Source organism: Melanaphis sacchari, unplaced genomic scaffold (assembly GCF_002803265.2).
Source record: "Melanaphis sacchari strain LSU unplaced genomic scaffold, SCAv2.0 Contig12_pilon_pilon, whole genome shotgun sequence".
Taxonomy (NCBI): domain Eukaryota; kingdom Metazoa; phylum Arthropoda; class Insecta; order Hemiptera; family Aphididae; genus Melanaphis; species Melanaphis sacchari.
Window position 1 is genome coordinate 987,609 of NW_020270527.1, and position 20,912 is coordinate 1,008,520.

Below are 20,912 nucleotides of genomic sequence, written 5' to 3' on the forward strand. Positions count from 1 at the left end.
ATATCTGTACAATATTTTATGATTATTATTTTTTTGTATTTAATATTAGTGGTTATTTAAAACGCTACAGTCGTATGACATTTTGCCCAAGGATTGTGGGCAATTCGCGTTTTGCCCGGGCATTTCTGAGGTTTGCCCGATTTCGGCTTTTGACCGTAACATTAATATTACACACCGAGGTCGAGTTCTCGAGACCTCGTTAATAAAAACATAACTCTATCGGTATGGCGAACGCAAGACCACCAGAAGTCGGTGAAGAGAGTACGTTACACCACTATCGTGAGTCTTAGTTTGTGAACATTTACAAATTTTAATCTGGCTTTGACAGTTTTATGGCTAAATCAAAGTTACGTGTGCTTTTCATTTACAACTGCGACAGCAGGATGGTCCCTATATTTCTGCATTTCTCATAATTATTCATGGATGATAATATATATATATATATATATGTTAAACGTGTTATTATCGTAGTTAGATTGGCGGTATAGATCGCCAAAAAAGAGTTAGTAGATCAAAAGTACACCAAAGTAGATCGCTCACGACACTAGTGCTTAAAATCTAATAAAAGTTAACTGCTAGGTGTGAAGTAATTAAATAAATAATCTGTATAGGTACTTATACCTCTCAATATAAATTTTATTTGATGTTACTCAAACGTTTGGACGGTCCGCAGTCGTTCGCTCCCGTTGGCTGTCTGGAAACAGTAGAGACCCAAAACATCTCCGTATGGCTGACCGAATGTTAGTTTTCTGTCATTACAAATGGCTCCGACTTTGCTCCTCTCCTTTACCTCGCTACCAAAAAACGAAACTGAATACGAAACATAAGGAACGGTTCATGCAAAAAGCGATAAGTCACCACAAATTATTAAGGCCACCGCGAGCACGACAGCTGGTTTGTGGCAAACCCGAACGCGACCACGAAATCAACCACGGTTCAATCGTCCGGTGTTGTTGAAGGGACCGTGGCTGTCGTCATAGACCAAGGGCTTCTCTAGTCTCATCAACAAATTATATTCAATCGTTAGAGTTAAACAAGATACAATAATATAAAAAACAATCGTATTTAACAGAAAACTTATAACAATTAATACACTTACCCAAAGTTTAAAAAAGAATGTATCTAAACAAAGACAATTAATTAAATAATAATATCGAAATATTTTTGTGGTGTAGCCAATTCATTTTTCGCGGTGCGCCCTAGGCCCTAGGTAACTCTAAATAATCTGAGACTGCACGCTCGGACTACGTTAAAAATATGACCATTTCTTGTGTGCGCACTCGAGTAATACAACCTTATCCCGGACGCATTCGTGACAACTAACAAGGATAATTTCGGGACAAACTTGGAAAACTCCGATAACTCCGGTAAAATTTAGCCATATGATGTCAATTATTTTTAATTTTTCTTTCAAGACTTCGATTTCTCGATTTCTGGCATACCGGTTATTTTAATTTTTACAGGAAATATCCCATACACGAGTGAAGTCTTCGGACAACTCTATAAATTCCGCACGACGATTTCGCACTTTGCATTACAGTCATAAAGCTGACGTACAGCCATTGCAAACTACATTATAAACGCGTTGCCTGTCGCATCAATGTCGAAAGGCCCGAGACGGGTGAGCAAAATCCGCCCGGAAACGCTACACACAATCCGATTTAATCAGTTGGTCGGTCGGTCAGATAGCGCGGTCACCCGACAAGACTTTAATCTGCAGATGACACGTCTACACGTAATCTTACCTGAAATACGATCTGACCAAATTATCCTGTCAACCGACCAGATTACACGTGTGTAGGACGTTTAGGACTAAAACAACCGATTACTGTTTTACCTGCAGGCTTGACATTTTTTTATAGATCGCCAACTCCGAACATTGATACATGTTTAATATTCAGATATATCAGAAATAAACCCTCGTGATGTGTTGTCTCCGTCTTGCCAACGTACAATGTAAATAATATGGCAAATTTCACGTTTAGAATAATTCATTTTACTATGTTGTTTTTAAAATTAGAGCGAATAAGCCTTTTATAAAATTTAAAAGTAACGTTATTATCTAGAGTGTCGCGGAGGATTTTATTGATGTTTTAATTACAGAGCGAGTTATGAGCATTTTAAAACTGTTGCCCAGTTGCCCTTTAGTAAATCTCGAAGGCTTATAAGTGTAGTAGAGACTAGAGACGTAGAGTTCTGTAATACTTACCCTAAACGGCTAAATACTAGTCTAAAATCGAGCTTTTATCGTTTTTAGAATAAATGTAACGATCTTTCAGTATTATTCCACTATCATACATTCGAAAGTCGGTACAAATATTCGGAATAATAGTAGACAGTTAATTCGGATCAATCACTTCGTGGCTGCAGTTACGTTATCCTAATTTACAAAGTCGGTAATACAACACACTAATATTATCGGTCGTTCCAACTTAATCCATTAAACGTAGGTAGGCTGTAAATCGCTTTTATGCAACCCACCCTCACTGTTTATTTTTCAATTATATTTTATACGTGAAATTTGTTTTTAGCCATTGTCCAGTGTCGGTATTTTTTATTTTCTGACAATTTAAAATAATTGTACGCCGGGATTATAATGACTCTTTAAATCTACAGCTGGCTTTAGCTTTAATCTTAACGGTCGGTGTGTGGCAAATTATCTTTCACGAAATACGAAATATTGATAAGTGTCTTTGAATTACGTTTTCTCGTGGCAGACAGCCCATTAAATTTAATTACATGATAAATCAAAGAACTCTGAAAATAGATTAAAATGTTAACGACCTAGACTCTTTTTCAAACTATCTGTGCTTCTCCAGGCACAGGTGTCTCTATTTAACTTGTACCTAAGTTGTAACACAGAACAATGCGAATGCTAGAATTTATAATATGTACTCACAGAAAATTCCAAAGAATTCAATGACCCTCTCGTGTTGGAAAGTTTTTTTCTGTACTCTGTGCTCTTGCGTGTACCTACGTCCAATTTGGGAATATGGATCGGTAAACGCAGAAATATGATTAAATCCTTATTCCCTACCGATCCACAATAAATAAAAAATTAAGAAAGTCCAAAATTATTATTTACATAACCAAACATTTAATAACTCGGTTGTATTTGATAATTCAATTAATTAAGTATTGTCACATTAATCCCTTAATTGCTTACATTATTTATGATCTTGTCAATAATAAAATTATTTCTTGTAATTATTAGGAGTAATATATTTTTTAAATGGCCACAACTTGATTGAGCACAGTTTATTTTTTTCATGACCTGCATAAGCATAGTGAAATCAAACAATTGGATCCAAGAAATATCAAAATATGACACGATTGAGTGCAGAAATGAGTACAACATTGCTATTTTATTATTTATAAAATATAGGTAATATGTGTCAGTAATTTTTTACTTACTAAAATACTAAATACCTACTTATTTTCCAATTTTCATATATTTTAATAAACATATATTACAAATAAATCACACATTATAAAATGGTATCTCTAAAAACTTATTACCTACTTTTAATTGCTGCGATTGATGTTATTTCAAATAATAAACAAAAAATGATTCATTCATAAAAATATTCAATCTCAATACACAAGCTGCTACTACTTCCATTAATATTTACGCATGTGCAATCTGAGGAAAATTTTTGGTTGAAAAATTCTAATATTTCAAAATAAATTTTTAAGAACTATTACAAGATATAATCCGTAGTTCATACGCAATTAAAATGTACATAAAGACCTCCGAATCAATAAAATTGAAGACTACATACGCTCCCTTTCAAAAAAATGTTCATAATTTATTCAATACTCAAATCAACAGGCTCGCCTACATTACAACCTTCATGTTCATCTGTCATTCCGACAACGTTTAAAACACAGTCGCTCCACGATCTTTTCATTAGTTAAATTCTATTCATAAATCGTTAATCATTTTTCGTGTTTTATTTTTATTGTTTGTTCTATAATCTTTTAAATATTTAAATAAATCACATGCATAATAGTACATTTATATTTATGATCATATTGTTAAAATAGTCATTAGTCACAAACTTATAATATTGTATTTTGTATTACCCATAGATATAGATAGCCATAGGCTAGGAATATTTTATATTAAAATAATTAAAAAAAATGACTTGTTTCAAATGACTGAATTTTTGTTGATTCAACCTATTTCTTGTAAGGCCATAATTCAAAATTCAGGATTAATGAGTGATATTTTAAAAATCAATACTTTAGAAAACAATTTTATTTGATTCTAAATTATTATAGTGTTATTAAATAGACATCGGTATTAAACAACAATGGTTATAACTTATAATACATATTTGTTAATTATTTTGATACTACAACATACATTTTTAACTTCATAAAGAATCAAAGTTTTGATGTATAAAATTAAATTTCTAACAGGAACTTAATTAGTTTTAAATATTTCAAATTTAGATAAGCCGAATGGAATAAGACAACATTTTTACTCACTAGACACTAAAAAAATTTAAAATTCAAAGTAACTTTCTTGTTCTTTAAAACATGTATTTTTCAACAATATATTTACAAATATACATACTGTTATACACAATATCAAATAGTTTTTATCATTATTATTCAAATAGAAGAAAAAAATATATGATTAAAATAGTTCTTTAATATAGATCTTAGTTTAAAAAACTTACAATCACAAAAAAATTACTGATATTGAATAGACTAAAATAATAAACCTCTTAGTTTAATTCAATAATTTATATTATTACAATTCAAAATATAATGTTTAATTTAGACAAATTTTCAGAAAAATCTGATAGTACAATAATATTTTCCAGATCTAACAATGAAAATAAAAATATTATAATATAATGTAATTACTGTATTTATATCATTAAATACTAATCCAGTTCTATAAGTTCAGGTTTGTTACCATTATTAGTTATAGAATTACCGGGAAGATGGACTTGATTTTTCTGAACAATTTGTCGAACTGTAGTTGTTGTAGTCATGGTTGTTACTTGCTATAACATAAATAAAATACAATAAAATATATACTTACATTTAAAAGATATCAATAATTATTATTTTATTAAAATTAAAAAGTATCTTTGGAGTATGAAAAAAATGTTTCTAACTGCATATACCATCATATTTTAATTAAATCTAAAACATTATGCATTTGATATTTATCTCTAATAAGTAATCAATATTGATCATTTCATAAGCCAACATATTTCTTGAAAAATAAATGTTTAATAATAATGAATATTGTTCAATATTGGATAACGAATTTTTAACCAATTATAGGGCTAACAATTTTTGGACATTGATTTTCAGTTTTATATTGGTTTATTGGATATCAGAAAAAATCATATTGGCACATCATTAATTGAAATCATGCTAACTGATATGTTGTGAATAGTAGATTTATGATGACCAGATGTACTTTTTTCTGATGCACTGTCCTAGTGTTCTTAACAATAGCGATAAGTACATGAAATTGTTATCATGTTAGAAAATATTATAGGCTAATGATAGGCTAAGGATAATGATTTTTTTCTTTTTTAATTTGATTATTCATTTATATTAATTTATGTTTTGATCTAATGCTTATTAATAAAAAATAATATGTAATTTTTTGAAGTTAAATATATAGGATACATATTAATAGATGTTTGCATTTAAAGTATTTTCATTATAAAGAAACATACCTAATAAATTGACATAATAATGAAATTACAATTTCAAATGATTAGTTTCTATAGTAGATATTAAAAATAGAAATAATAGAGTAGATAAAAAAAAAAATTATATATATAAAGATGATCTATGAGCATATGGATAAAACAGTAATAAATTGGTTAATTTTCTCAAAAGAGGAATTTTTTAAAATAAAGGAGCAAAGTTTTAGAATGTACTTTATTTTAAATTTTTATAAATGTTCACTATAAACAACCAGTACTATAAGTAATAAATATTATAAAATGAGTTAAAATAAACTAAAAAATAAAGTATGTTGTATATATAAAATAACAATTACTTCTCGTAGTACTGATTGATTATTCATGAAATTTCTTTGTTGTTGAACTGAATTTGAAATACGTTGAGTGAACTGTCTTGCAGTTTGTACACTCTTTTGAAAAGAAGTTGACTGCATTCTTTGACAAGCCATTGGTCTACTTATCAAATAAACATTAGTTAAAAAACTTATTCATGATGATTTATAATTTTCATTTTACACTAAAATTGTATTTATTTACAAAAATGAATAAAGTACTAAACCAATAAAATAAAATTATCTTACTGCCTATTATGCTGCCTGATATTGGACACGCTATTTGTGCTATTTGGTTTAAAAGGCCGTGTGTTGTTCATAACCCAACAATTGACTAAATTCTTGTTTAAATTATTTGAAATTTAAAAAAATAATATTGTAATAATTAATATGCAAGTATGAATAATTTTTCTTTTTATTAAAAAAAAAATTGAACTTACTCTAGATGGTGGAAGATTAATATTCTTTGATTCATTATTCCATTTGTACTTCTTATCAAAATTCACTGAAAACAAATTATAAAAATATACTCAAAGAAAAAAAACTTAAGAGGATGCCACATTATATTATGCGTGTTTGTAACCTTTATCTTACAATTATGTAAAACATGTTATGTAGACATTCTCTTACATTAATATTGTATAATTTAACTTACACGATTTTATAATAGAATCTAGAGATTTCTTATTATGAACAGGAACTATGGGTGTTTCACAAGAAGTTATTTCTACATCTGAATCATCGAGTTCATTAATCTCGATTACATCTTTTGATGAATCTTTATCTTCATTTATTTCTTCTATTATAACTTCAGGCTCAAATCTTTCAGCTTGATGTTGATCTTCATTATCAATAGATGTACTACTATGATGCATAGCATTTAATTCACTCTCGATTTCTTTAATATTATTTTCCAATGGTTCTTCGATAACTTTTCCTTTAGTATTATTCTCAACTCTAACTTCTTCATCAATCACAAGAATTCCGTCTGCATCAGTATCAATATCTGTGACTAAATTATTACTTTCTAATGTTTCATCAGCCTTAACTACTTTTCTCAAAACGTTTTTAGAAACTTTTTTTGGTAGTTTGTCAGCATCTTTTACTATACCAATACTATTTTTTTTATTTATTATATCATCAATATCTTTAACTGTAATTTTATCAGGAACTTTTTTTTTAATAACATTAATTTTATCATTTGCCTCTTCTTGTATTGTTTCTGAATTAACACCACTTGGCATTAAATCAAACGACTCCATGTAAAGAGTTTTCTGACTCTTTATTGGTCGTTTAAAATTTTCTGATTCTGATGATGATGATAATGATACCCTTCTTTTCCGTCTAACTGATATTGGTTTCGGCTCTTTATATAATTTTCTATTATTATCAGTATATTCATTTTCTGAACTGTTTTCACACTCTGTATCATTAAGATTAGACCCTTCTGTTTCTTCTGCATAATCTTGTTTATTTTCAAACTTTTTTGTCAACTATAAAATAAAAATATATAATTAAGACACACATATAATAAACCACAGTCAGTTGGTTAAATGCATAATTTCAAACATTACGTATGAACATAAATGTTGATCAATTAAAATAATTAAATTGAAGAATAAAAAATAAAATATTGATGCTCATTGAAAGAAAATATTTTTGACATATAATCGGAATTTTTATCACTAAAATGAGCCATTTGGTGATTTTTTAATTGAATAACTCAATCATAACTGCGAGATACATTTTAGACAGTTCATGGTTCCTTAAAATATAATTTCTTTCAATAAAATTTAGTGAATATACAGGACAATTTTTTTATTATAAAAAATTCATCATCTCAAAAAATTTATACTTTTTAATTTTATTTTTATTATATCATTATAGGTTGTTCAAATAATTTTCTCTAAAAATATGTTTATTATTTTTGTCATTTTATTTTTACTTTTTTAATTGCAATATACATTTTTAATCTTTTATGTCGGTGGTTGGCAACCTGTGGCCTGAGTAGTGATTTTATAAGGCCCACGATTATAATTTACAATTGGTATAAACATATGAAATATCACATTATGTTAGATGATAACCTAACTTTGTTAATACATACCACATTAAATTAATATAAGCACCAAACAGTGATGAAACTTAAATAAATTAAATTAAACTTGGTTTAAAATTTAAACTGTAAAAATATGTAAATAAAATAAAGTGCATGGCCCGTCAAAATGTTTTTATTATATTTTGGGTCTTGACACTAGAAAGTTTGCTGACCTCTGTCTTATATCATAGCAAAATATCTTTTAGAAAACTTCAATAAACTGTAAAAATTGCGATCTTTCAACATTGTACATTGCTCTGTAGATAAGACACAGTAAATATGATGAGTATGAGGAATGATAGAGTGGGGCTGACTGCTGACTTGTGGGTTTTCCTGCACGTACCATGTTATATAATAATCAAATAACAATAGGAAAAAAGACTCCACAACGATCAGCAGTCAACAACAAACACCTACTTTCACAGCATTCCAGTACACTATACCCAGATCAATAACCCTCATACTCATTATTAGGGCTAGAATAGGATATATGTAACAACATGTTTTTTAGGCAACTTCTAATTATTGATTTTGTCAGTAATGTCCACAAATCACCTCATTAAGAGATAAATAGTGATGTTTTTATTTTGCATTTGTTAGCATATTTCGGACAAAATACATATTATTGCATATTTTGAATAAAATTAATATCATTGTAAGTTCCGACTATAAAAACGTAAAAATGAATATTTTATGGTACATTTTGTTACTAGACATTTTTATCATGTAACAGTATGTGTTGACGCACTGTTTAAAATACCTATATGAATATAAGAACATTTTAAGATTTAACAGAAGCTCGTTCAGTTTTGAAAATTTAAAATACCATGTAATTTTTAGTGTAATACATTTGAACAGCGTAAATAATTAAAAATATATTTAATTATTTTAAAATGTATGATTTTTTTTTTTTCTTTAATGTATATTTCATATTTTTTGGCATTTATAATATTAATTGCATATTTTACAATTTTTTATTGCAAATAAATCCTAGCCCTACTCATTATATTATTAATAATCTGCCTTCATCATAAAATATTATCAATCACCTGACTGGTGAAGAGGAAACATTAAAATAAAAAAATAAAATTTTGGCTGGGTACTACACTGCTTAACTGTGAATTATCAAAGAATCACCCTGAATAGGTAAATCTAACATTCAATATCCATTAAAATATCATTATTAAACTTAAATTGTAATATTCCATTATTCAATTACCAAGAACTTTTTTTATACTACCATTGATTATAGAATAAAAATATAAATAAATAAATTAAATATAAATAAATAATAATAATAATAATAATAAATAATTAAATATAAATATTATAAATATTATAAATTATATAATCAATGATACTACTCTTAGACTAAACAACTTTACCATGTTCAAATCTGCATGTAACTTTTTGTTACTTTCATCAAGTTTTTTTCTAAGGTCTTCATCTTCTTCTGCTGGATCTTTATCTACATTTACACTTGCCAAACGACCAAAATATTCATTCAGTCTTTGAAGCTTTAATTGTTTTCCAAGCTTAAGAAATGCGTCATGTGCTGAAATAAACACACAACATTTTAAAAGATTCTTGAGTATTTTATCATGATTTCACTTACAAATATTTTTTAATTCAGTTTCAGTCCAATCTAATTTTTTTTTGTCTCGTAAGCATTTTAATAATGTATATACTTCATAATAATCAGGAAATGTTTTATTAAGATTATAATATTTTTCAATGGTTTTATTAATCAATTTGTTATTTGTTGCTCTAAAACGCAATATAGGTTCTTCTAAAAAGTTTGGTTCATCACTTAGTTTGCACATTCGTTTATAAATTTCAACAATCCTTTTTTCATATCTATAATTAAAATAAATAAAATAAAAATACAGATAAAAAAACAGCAAGTGGTGCTTTTTCTAGCTTGGCCAACCTTGGAAAAGTCAAACCTACACTATATGAGTTAAGTTATTAAAATAGAAATTCTAAATTTGAGTAATTGCAGTTGAAACAATACCAATAAATAATATTTTAGTAATTCATTGAAAAATAACTAAAACATTTTGAATTTGGTGTATTTTACTTTTTAAATTTATCATAAAATAAATAATTATATTTTTAATTACTATTTATATATTTTTTTAATGTATAAAGGTTAGGTTTTAATCAGTGGTAGACCTAGGATTTTTATTTTTTTTAAACTAAAAAAAACTGAAAACTGAAAACTGAAAACTGTAAATGCCTAGGTTGTTGTTAGGAAAAAAGATTTAAAACATTTTCTGGCATTACATTAATTTCTTTGTAAATATTAAACAATGTCAATCTATTTAAACGATTTTTCCTCATAAAACTCCTTAAAAATGTTTTTATACGTTTTATAATAATTGTCATTAACTCATATTATTACAACTACAAATATATTATAAAACTGTCAAAGAGAGGCCAGGAAAACCCTTGAATCCGTCACTGCATTTGATTAACCTAGGAAAAACTTGCTTATTCAATAAATAGAAATAATTGTTACTTTATTTAGACTAAACAATCTACAAATATTTAGTATAAGCTTAAATGATTACATTACAAGAAGATTGCTGCCTGATGATATGGTGGAGAAGTCGCCCAATAATGATACTTCTAGTCTAGGTTTAAGGTTAAATTAGAAAAATAGCATGTGACATCACTTTCTTAGCAATCTTTTGAATGGGTTGCAGGGCACTGGTTTGGTAAGATTGTCAAAGATAGTCAAAGAGAGAGTTGTGATAACGAGAATAGGATTTTATGGCGGTCTTTAGTACTGTTTACATTTTTAAGTCTGAATGTAAAGTTTGATTGGAAACATAGTATGTTTTTCTTGTTATTAAACAAAATATTATATTTTAGGTTATTTGTATTTTATTTAAATTTGATTTTTTTGCACAATTTCATTTTTGGATACCAAACATCCAAATAGGTTTAAAGAGTTTTTTATAAGATTAGTTTAGTGTGGAGAATAAGTTTTAATTTTACATTAGAAATTTTAAGGGAACCAAGATGAAATATAAGCTTATGTTTGGTATTATAAGTATAGTGGGCCCAGTTTAGATTTTTATCTAAGTGTATTCTGAGGTATTTTGTATTAGATGAAGTTGGAATTATGATTAAATATAATTTGTAGATAAATTTAGTGTTTAAGGGTAAAAAATGATGTGGCGGAATTTAAATTTGTTTATTTTAACTTCTTAGTTTTAACACCAATTTTCAAAAAAAGAAAGGTGAGATTCTAGTTGATTAAATACAGTGACTGAATTTTCATAAATTTCTTTCTGGTTGGCGTATTCTGGAACAAAGGTATAGGGAGAAGTGGATTGATCAACTATGGTGGTTTTGAAAAGGATAGGAACTTATTATTGTTTGTTAGTAAAGGGTTAAGTGTTTGAATTGGCAGTGAGAAGTTTAAAATGAAGAGAACAGAAAAATGATCATAATAAAGGGTGCATTGGAAATGAAAATGTTAAGGATGTCAGGACATTTTGGTTATGGAAGAAAGCCAATAATTTGAGTCAGGAGTGAACTTTGTATAGTTTAGAGATTATTTGTAAAAGTGTGTTACTACAAGAGTTGCTCGTACAGCAGCTCCAGTAAGGAGTAATAACTTAAATTAATTTACCTAATTTTATGTCTTTCAAAAAGTATTTACAAAATCAAAAAACTTACTTGTCTTTTAATATATATGCGGAATCAGCATTAAATTCATCTTCATTATTTATATCCATTTCTTGTTCATCAAGAATTTTTATTTTTTTTCGGACAATCTAAAAACAAAAAAGTAAGCAAGTGGGTATTGCTTGGCATATACATAATATGTATTACATATGATTTCAAGTGGTCATTATTATGAATATGATAAATTTGAATTTAATGATACATTATTTGTATCAGAAAAACAATTCTGAGCAAAAATATTCAATCAGACTTAATATCACAAGTATACTCCATAATATATATATTACCGGAAAAAATGACATTTAGTCAATATTGACAATGCCTAGTCAATAACTAGTCATTGATGACAATTCCTAATAAAAGAAGGCATTGATGATAACTAGGTTAGGATGTTTATGACTTTTGCATATTTTTTATTTTAGTCGTGCACATTGCAGATTCAGTAATAAATTTGTTGACATAGAATCAGATACATTCAATTTTATGTTGCAAATTTTAAATTTTGATGTCTGAAGCAGAAACAAGATACAATTTACAATCCAAAAGCACCCTCACATTTGAAAATTAAAACATTTTATCAACAACTTATCATGCACTCATCAATAGAGAAAATTTTTTTAAAAAATCAAATCATTGTAAAATAAATACATTCATCTCTTCTCAGAATCTAAAATAACCATTGATTTAAAATCTAATAATAATGGAGTTAAATTAATTTACAATAAAATTATTACCTTTAACGCAGTTTTTAGTTTTTTTAACTGTTTTAATTTCTTTCCATCAATTTCTTTATTGTTTCTAGATGTTTTGGTATCTTGAACCTACAAAATTATTTAAACATTAAATTAAGCTAATCTATATACATTATGCAAAAATGAATATTTATTTCTTTGTCCTATATAGACTTATTAAAAACTATAGAATCATTTTTGATAAAAATTATATTTTGATTTTTTGGAACTCAGGGAAAGTTTATAGCTTTGTTTTTCAACCTATAGAATCACTTACTATAAGAAGGCTCACACATGAATATTATTATTTTTATTCATGAAAATCAAATATTTTCTCTCTTATAATCAGCTTTTATAGTACAACTTCAGAAACAATAAAAATTACAACTTTAAAATAATAAAAAAAATAAAAAAAATAATAGTGCTCAAAAATACATTATGTCAATGAGAAATTAACAAAAAATATTATGCCAAATGGAAAGGTGAATGACATTAAGATGATTTATAGGATAGTTCAAAGGATTAAAATAAAATAAAATCATATTTAAGTTTAAATAATCTATAAATCTAACAACACCATTATTATGATATTAAATAATAATGTTCATTTAAACATTTTTAAATGTTAATTAATAAATATTACCTGCATTGAAGCTTTAAATTGCTGTAATTGATCATATATATGTTCCAAGTGTATAAATAAAGTTATACCACTATCGGGCCAGATTATTTTATTTGCTTCTCTTAATAACTTAATAAAATAGTTAGAATTAAGAAATTCAGATGGCAAAGAGTTATACAATTTATCGATTTTTTCAACATTTAAATTTGAAAAATGTTTGTTTTGATAACATTTTTCAATTAACTGAAACATACAAAATATACATTTTTAATAATATTAGAAAATTAAATAGTACTTTAAACTATTATTCTAATAAAAAGCATGATATATATTGTTAACAGTAACACTGAAACTGTATCCAAAGAGTATTATGGCACCAAAGATACCAAATAGGTGATTGACTCGAGTTATAGATTATAGAGGATAGGCCAAAGTAATTTGAATTTTATACATGAGATCTTGCAATATTTTAATTTCTAAATTCTAAACAAATAATAATATTATTTTGAAATAAATTGCATAAGAAGAATAAGATAATAATGTTTATAACCAGTATTTACTATTATGCATTATAATGTATTATTGTATACCTTAATGGTAATATATAACATATATATTAACAGTAATTTATAAATAATTGATTATAAATATATATAAAAAAATACATAATAAGCATGTATTTATATAAAAAATCATTTCTTTAAATTAATAATAAAATAATTGTCTTACTTCTTTAAATATTTTATGGCTTTCACTAATTTCATTATTACTTATATTATTTTCTAATTCTGAAGTCATACTTGCATTACCATTTGAAGTACTAGCAACACAATTTTCAGTCTAAAATGTAAACAAAAAAATTATGTTTTTGGCAATCATACATCTTAAATACTTAAAATATATTTAACAAAATAAATTGTATATAAAATTATCAAAAAGCCAACTGGTGTGAGAAATTGAATGAGTACCAACATGATGTAAAAAATGTGCTTTTAAATTGTTAAATTGAAAACTTCTACAATCATTATGTAGCATAGCTTTGTACTTCAAAAACTGTAAAATAATACACCTCCATCTGTTCTAGAGATACCTGGATATATAGTTATGTAATAATGTACTTTGTTTGCCCCTAGCACTTTTTTAAATTTTTAAATTCAAAAAAGAAAACTGTGGACATTACACCGACGAATAACAGTCAATAATTAATATAAAAATGCTTAATATAATATTATATCCCAAAAATTAGATTATATTTATTATATATTTATCTATATCTATAAGGTAACGCTCCTATAGTTATTTGAAGTTTATACGTCTGTCGCTGGAATTTCCTATAGTAAAATATTTTATTTTATTTGGTTGAATTATATTTGTCACAAATATTGGCATTTACATATATATACATCAAACTTTGAATACAGTTTAAAATATTTTATTCAATATTTATAAAATATGTACATTTTATGTAATTATCCAGAAATATGCAAAAAAAAACAATATCTATGTATTACCAAACGTTAAGATATTTAATCAGAATTTCTAAAAGTCAAATATAGAAGAATATGCATTTACATAAAAATCCAGGCCCTAATTATAAGATATTGTTTAATACCTAGATCCTTAACTTTTTCTAGTCCATAGACTACTTTAAAGTAAAATATAATCACAGATCCCCTTACCAAAAACAAATATATATAAATAAATAAATGCGGGCAAGACATTATTATTATCTTAGAAATAGTATAGAAAAAAAATTCACAACCACTTCGTGGACCCACAAGTAACCATATACAGACCCCCAGTTAAGAACCTATGGTTTAATAGATCAAGTGGCCATTTACATTTGAGATGTTGAGGCGAGTTGTCAGGTAATGAGTGGAAGGATAGTTAAGATATGAGAGGATTGATGTGATGAAGGAATTTTTGTGAAATTTGTTATAGTGATAAGAATCAAATGAAGACATTTATGGTAAGTTGAGGTCATGGTATAGAGCAGCATTTCTCAACCTTTTCACTGTGGCGACCCCCCTTTTGAATTTCAATTTACCTACATAATTTACTCTCTAAATATATTTTTTTATATATTCGCATAAATTATTATCAATTACATTAATAGTACTGTACACAATACCGCAATGTTTTATATTTATTGATTTTATTTTTTCATTATTTTATTTTGTTATTTGAACTTTTAAATTGTTGTATTGATTTGAATTTTAAATCATAAGTTAGCGATCCCCTGGTTGAGAAACACTGGTATAGAGTACGATTACTGTTATACCAGGAGGCATTTGAAAGGACATGAAGAGTTATTGATTGAAATCCTTGAAATTTGTTTAAATTTGAATTTTTAGAAACTCGCTAGAGTTAGATGCTACATGTCATCATAGACATAGTATTTGTTTGTATATTTATGATTTGTTGGTTAAGGATATTTTAGATTGTAGTGGTCTTAATATATGTAGTTTGAAATTAAGCGACATTCTTCTTTTTTTTTTTCGTGCAGTTTTCACAGGTTAATTTTTTGTCAATGAGATCTAGGTATTTGACAGAATTGTACATATAGATTAACTAATTATTGATTGAATTATGAGAATGGATTTGCTACTAGATATATTATAATTTATAACTAATAAAGAAAGTATTTACCACTATTCATTTATATTATATATTTCTAATTAGGTAATAAAACATATTATTAATGTAATAATAAATACTATACCTGTAAACTATTTGAGTCTTTTTTGGAAAGTTGCAATAATGCATTATATACATCGGCAGCATACTGAAAAGAATTTTTATTCTTTGGAGAAATTAATTCTAATCCTTTAAGTACCAAACTGCATAAATGTTTTGAATTTTTTTGCTTATTACTGCACTTGTTATACATTTTATTCATATCTTCAACATACTTCTGAGGAAACTGTTTATTGTTTCGGCATAAATTTATCATCTATAAAAATATTGAGAAAAAAAATGTAATGTTTAATTATGATTTTAAATGATGTATTTTTTTTAAATACCATAATCAATACATGCATAAATAAATACATTCACTTTTTATATCTTATACTAAATTCAAACAAGAAACATAATACTAGCTTATTTGAATTTAGTGTATAATTATGTAAATATTGTTAGTATTAGTAAAAATGAAATAAAGATTAAAGATAATTATGTTTTTGTATGTAATGCTCCAATAACTATTAATATAATAATATTTAAATAAAAATATGTTTCAATTAAATATAAGTTTATAATTCATTAATTCATAATTAATAAGCACAATTGAAGATAATGTTGCTTGTATTATAATTATTAGTTAAATCAAAATACTCACCTGTTGAAACACATCCATATTATAAAATATCTGAAAAAAAGACAAAATCTTATGTTAAAAAAAAAATTTTATGTATTTGTAAACTTGATATATATATATATATATATATTTTATAAAACTAAAAATAATAAATATAACAAGAGAATGCCAAACTCATGTATGTTGTCTCAACTTAAAAATGTACTACAGGCATTTTATTTAGCAGAATAAATTGTTGTCTGCATATATATTAGAATGAATAACCTAATATTAAACTTACAAGAAACTGGTAAGCATAATATTTTGAACACCTTACGGGCTTTTACAGCTAATTAAAGTTATAACTGTGAAATAATAGTAATTTTAAAATACTTATAACTTGATTTAAGATTTAAATATTAATAAATGTTTATGTAAAGATAGCCAAGATAATATTTTTACCTTTAAATTTAATAATAGCTCAATTCACTCTAATATTAAAGTTAACAACATAAAATTGTTTTTCAATTAGGTATGTATACATGCTGTGTTGCAAATTTATAAAACTAAAACAAAAGATATGGATTTGGCATACTCCAGCTATTTACAAATCCCATGAAGCACCCTTCCTGATATCTACTATCTAGTGAATATTATTAAGTGTGCTGGGTAAACAATATTTTTATCATAATAATAAGTAGGGCACTAATTTTTAAGAAATAAAAAAATCAAAATATGTTAATATTTATTTTCTTATTTTTACTATTAAAAAACATGAAATATTTAACAAAAAAATTTAGTTTATAAGTTTATAACATTATTTTTTTTAAATTTTATTAATTAAATTCATCATTGTTGTATCTTTTTAGAAACAATTGGATACAACATACATTTGGAAATTTACAAATTTAAATGTACAGCGGACAAGTCTCAAAATTGATTTGTAGCTATTAAAAGAGCATTCAATGTCCACTGACAATGGGGTATATTTCATGCTTAATATATCAGATGGTATTAATTTAGTATCCATTGGTGTGTTTTAACTTTTATTCAAAAGAATATTATTAATAGTTGTTATATTTTGTAAACCAACATTTTTAGCAAATAACTTATTTTTTATTATTACCTCCAAATTTTTTTAACTTTTTTTTTTTTGAACTTAAGCTTCGGCGAATTGGGTCATTAGTTGTTGTAAGGGTTATGAACTGTGGTAGGGTTAAGGTTGGTACGGTAGGTTATTTTTTTATGATTGTTACGGTTGATAGTAAACACTTGTATGTGTGGCAAGGTTTTTAACCACTATAATCCTGGGTAGTCACCCATCCGGGAACTAGTAGCTGTGACCGTTACTTACTCTCAGTCGCATTCCATGACTGGTAGCAGCCAATGAGCCACGCCAAGCTACACTTTTTTACTTTATTTAATTTGTTTGTACTATTTTTCCTTATTGAAAGACTTTCAATAATTATTAGATTTGAAGTTTTTATTTTTTTTATTACTTTAACCAAAAAACAAATATGTGTGGAAATATATACAAAATTATTTTTCAAGTTGTTATTTTTCATGACATCAGTAGCTTTAGTAAAAACAATTGCAATAGCTGAATAAAAATTGCCAACATAATAATGGTTATTGTCAATATTTCTTTAAACTTTAATTTACCTAATTATAAAAATACAAAATATGTACATATTAGTAAAATATTTAAAAATATGTGAAAATATATAAGATAAAAAAGTGCTATTTTATTCAAGGTGTTATAAAGCATACTTATTTTTAATTAAAATTAAAAAAATTGGATAGAATAAAATTACAATAGAACCTCGATTATCTGAACCTCTGTTATCCAAACATTATTTTGTTTCAACTCAGGTATCCAAATATTCTCTTATCCGAACCATAATACTCAATGCATAATATATCACGACACACACGCTTAGTTGCAGTTTATTATTAGTATATAATTTAATAATGTTTATTCTTAACAACGTTCACGTGTGGCTAGCTTATCAATAAATATTGTATACTTGACATCTATATTATTTTTGTAATATATATATAATTAATCAGTTTATTAAAAATTGACTTTTTTTTTAATTTCTATTATCCAAACTTTTGCTTATTCGAACTCAGTGTGGTTCCAATTAGTTCAGATTATCAAGGCTCTACTGTATGTAATTTATATAAAAATTTGTGCTTAAGTAATAAATGTTTCCATCAATAAGTAACAGTGAACCTTTGATATGGATGAGGCAAATATACCTTAAAATATTACAAAAAAACTATTGTAGCTCATATATAATAAGGTTGTTTAATCATAAGTCAACAGACAATTTTATTTATGCAACCAATGTTAAATCTATTTTTTCTAATTTTTGATTTTTATCTCAATAAGTTATACCAAAATAAATTTAAAAAATGGCAATTTTAAAATTTGTTATATTAAATTTCTAAATAATAAACTTAAAATAAAAGTTAATCTCAAGTACACTACATGACAAATTAAAATCTGTTATTAGAATTATTTTAGATAAATTGACGTATTGAAAGTAGGAGTAAAATCATCTCTAATTATAAAATTCAGGACATTTTACATACAATATAAACCCTAAATAATTACAAATTAGTTTAAAGATAATTTAGATCCATCATTTTAAACGCTAATTTTATATAAGTAGTACTGTATATGTTTGTAATATCATGCTACAGAAAGTTATAATTTCTAGGTATTATACATACGTCTGGTTCACTATCTTCCAGTCCGGATGAGATCTCAATTTCTGACATTTTAAAACAATCAAACGCAACGTTATGTTTTACAATGACTGACTAGCAGATTTCGCATCAAATTGAAAACGCCAAGAAATACTTTTCTTTTGGTAATAATTCTTTTATCACATAATACAAAATTAAATCATTAATAAATCAGACCAATCGAATTTTAACAGTTTCATATAAATGGTCCTCCGTACAACTCGTGTACAAATGAATCCCAATGCTCAACCGCTTCTCACTTGGTACAATTTCAAACTGTTAAAATTAAGCAATTGACAATTAAAAAATAACACTTAACGATAAATGCAACAAGTCGGAATAACGAGTAGTGCTACAAACATACTACTATAAAATATATCAAATATCAATCACGCCCCACCGGTCAACACCTCAGATAAAAAAACTGCACAGCAAAACAGTAAACATCAAAAACTAAATTAGCACAGGGAAAAACAGCTAAGCCGGGAGCCGCCACAAACGGACACGGCCCGTAGATAATGAAAATGTTTTTAACATAGGTAGTAGGTACTACTACATAGTTCGTTACACCATACACACTATCGATATAATCGCCTGAAATGCTTGAATTGTTTTTACATTTTTTGTCAGAGTCATGGTATTAAAATAATGTTAAGGCTGTCATCCATGGAAGAAAAACAGTGGAGTGCACGCCAGAATTATACGAATGGATCATAGCAGGAAAAATGTTTCATTGATCAGAACGTCATTAATTCGTTTATCTGTTATCATTGTTTGATAATTATTGGAAGCACGATGTTGAGAAGATAAGGTGACGCCACTTTTAAATATTCCGGTCGCAAATTATCCCGGCAGTTTGGTAGTTCAGAATTTAACAACAAAGTACGCCACCCTTAACTTAAAGGCCGGTTTTTATATTGTGAATAGGTACATAGTTTTCAATGTAAAATATCAAAAATTATTAACATTTTTGTCGTTTTTTATATTATTACTTCAAAATTTAAAATAATAACCACGTAAGAATTATTTTAAAGTAATTATTCTATTCAATTAGGTAACATTTAAACTAATGTACATTGGATATAACCTAATAATTTGTAATAACGAGAAAAATATGATAAAATAAAATAAAAAGAATTAAATTAAAAATAAGATAAAAAGAGGAGGTGGCCGAAGAAACATAAGGGACACAAACCTTGGATGTAAGTCCGCTGTTAATAATTATTGAATATACTTGTTCTCGCGTTATTGCCTTCCTCCTATTCTTCGGAGGATTCTCGAGGTCTTGTATTCGAGAATGTAATCAAGCACACCGTTACGTAAACTAGATAGTGAAAGAACCTGTATTAATAATAGATATTTTAGACATGTACCTTACTTGATTCGCCACAGTAAATGCTTATTGTAAGTTCCTCGGAGAGAGATATAAGGTGACACAAATTACGAAACGATTTAAGAAAAACTTAAATTTAAATAAGAAAAAACAACTTTGATTTGATTTATAAAAAAAAGAAGTCCAGCTGTCGCTCGCAGAATCTTGTGTGTGTGCCACGTGTGATAGTTTTGGGAAGAGCTCTTGCTGGATTGTCTGGTGCGCCTGCAATTGATAGCTTAGTAGGTGCTCATGCACTCGAATACTCGATAGCTTGGCTGGC

General features: G+C 26.6%; 1 protein-coding gene across 1 annotated transcript; it reads right to left on the bottom strand.

The window, feature by feature from the left end:
- Positions 1 to 4,688: 4,688 nt before the first annotated feature.
- LOC112591187 lies at positions 4,689 to 19,818 on the bottom strand (the record flags this gene model as incomplete). Its single annotated transcript, XM_025334911.1, is given in 13 exon segments — positions 4,689 to 5,021; positions 6,041 to 6,179; positions 6,305 to 6,560; positions 6,711 to 7,548; positions 9,539 to 9,708; positions 9,769 to 10,010; positions 11,844 to 11,941; positions 12,587 to 12,673; positions 13,227 to 13,448; positions 13,935 to 14,045; positions 15,928 to 16,158; positions 16,546 to 16,575; positions 19,243 to 19,818. Coding segments are annotated over 13 exon segments (2,595 nt in total). The 5' UTR covers positions 19,291 to 19,818.
- Between the last annotated feature and the right edge of the window lie 1,094 nt (positions 19,819 to 20,912).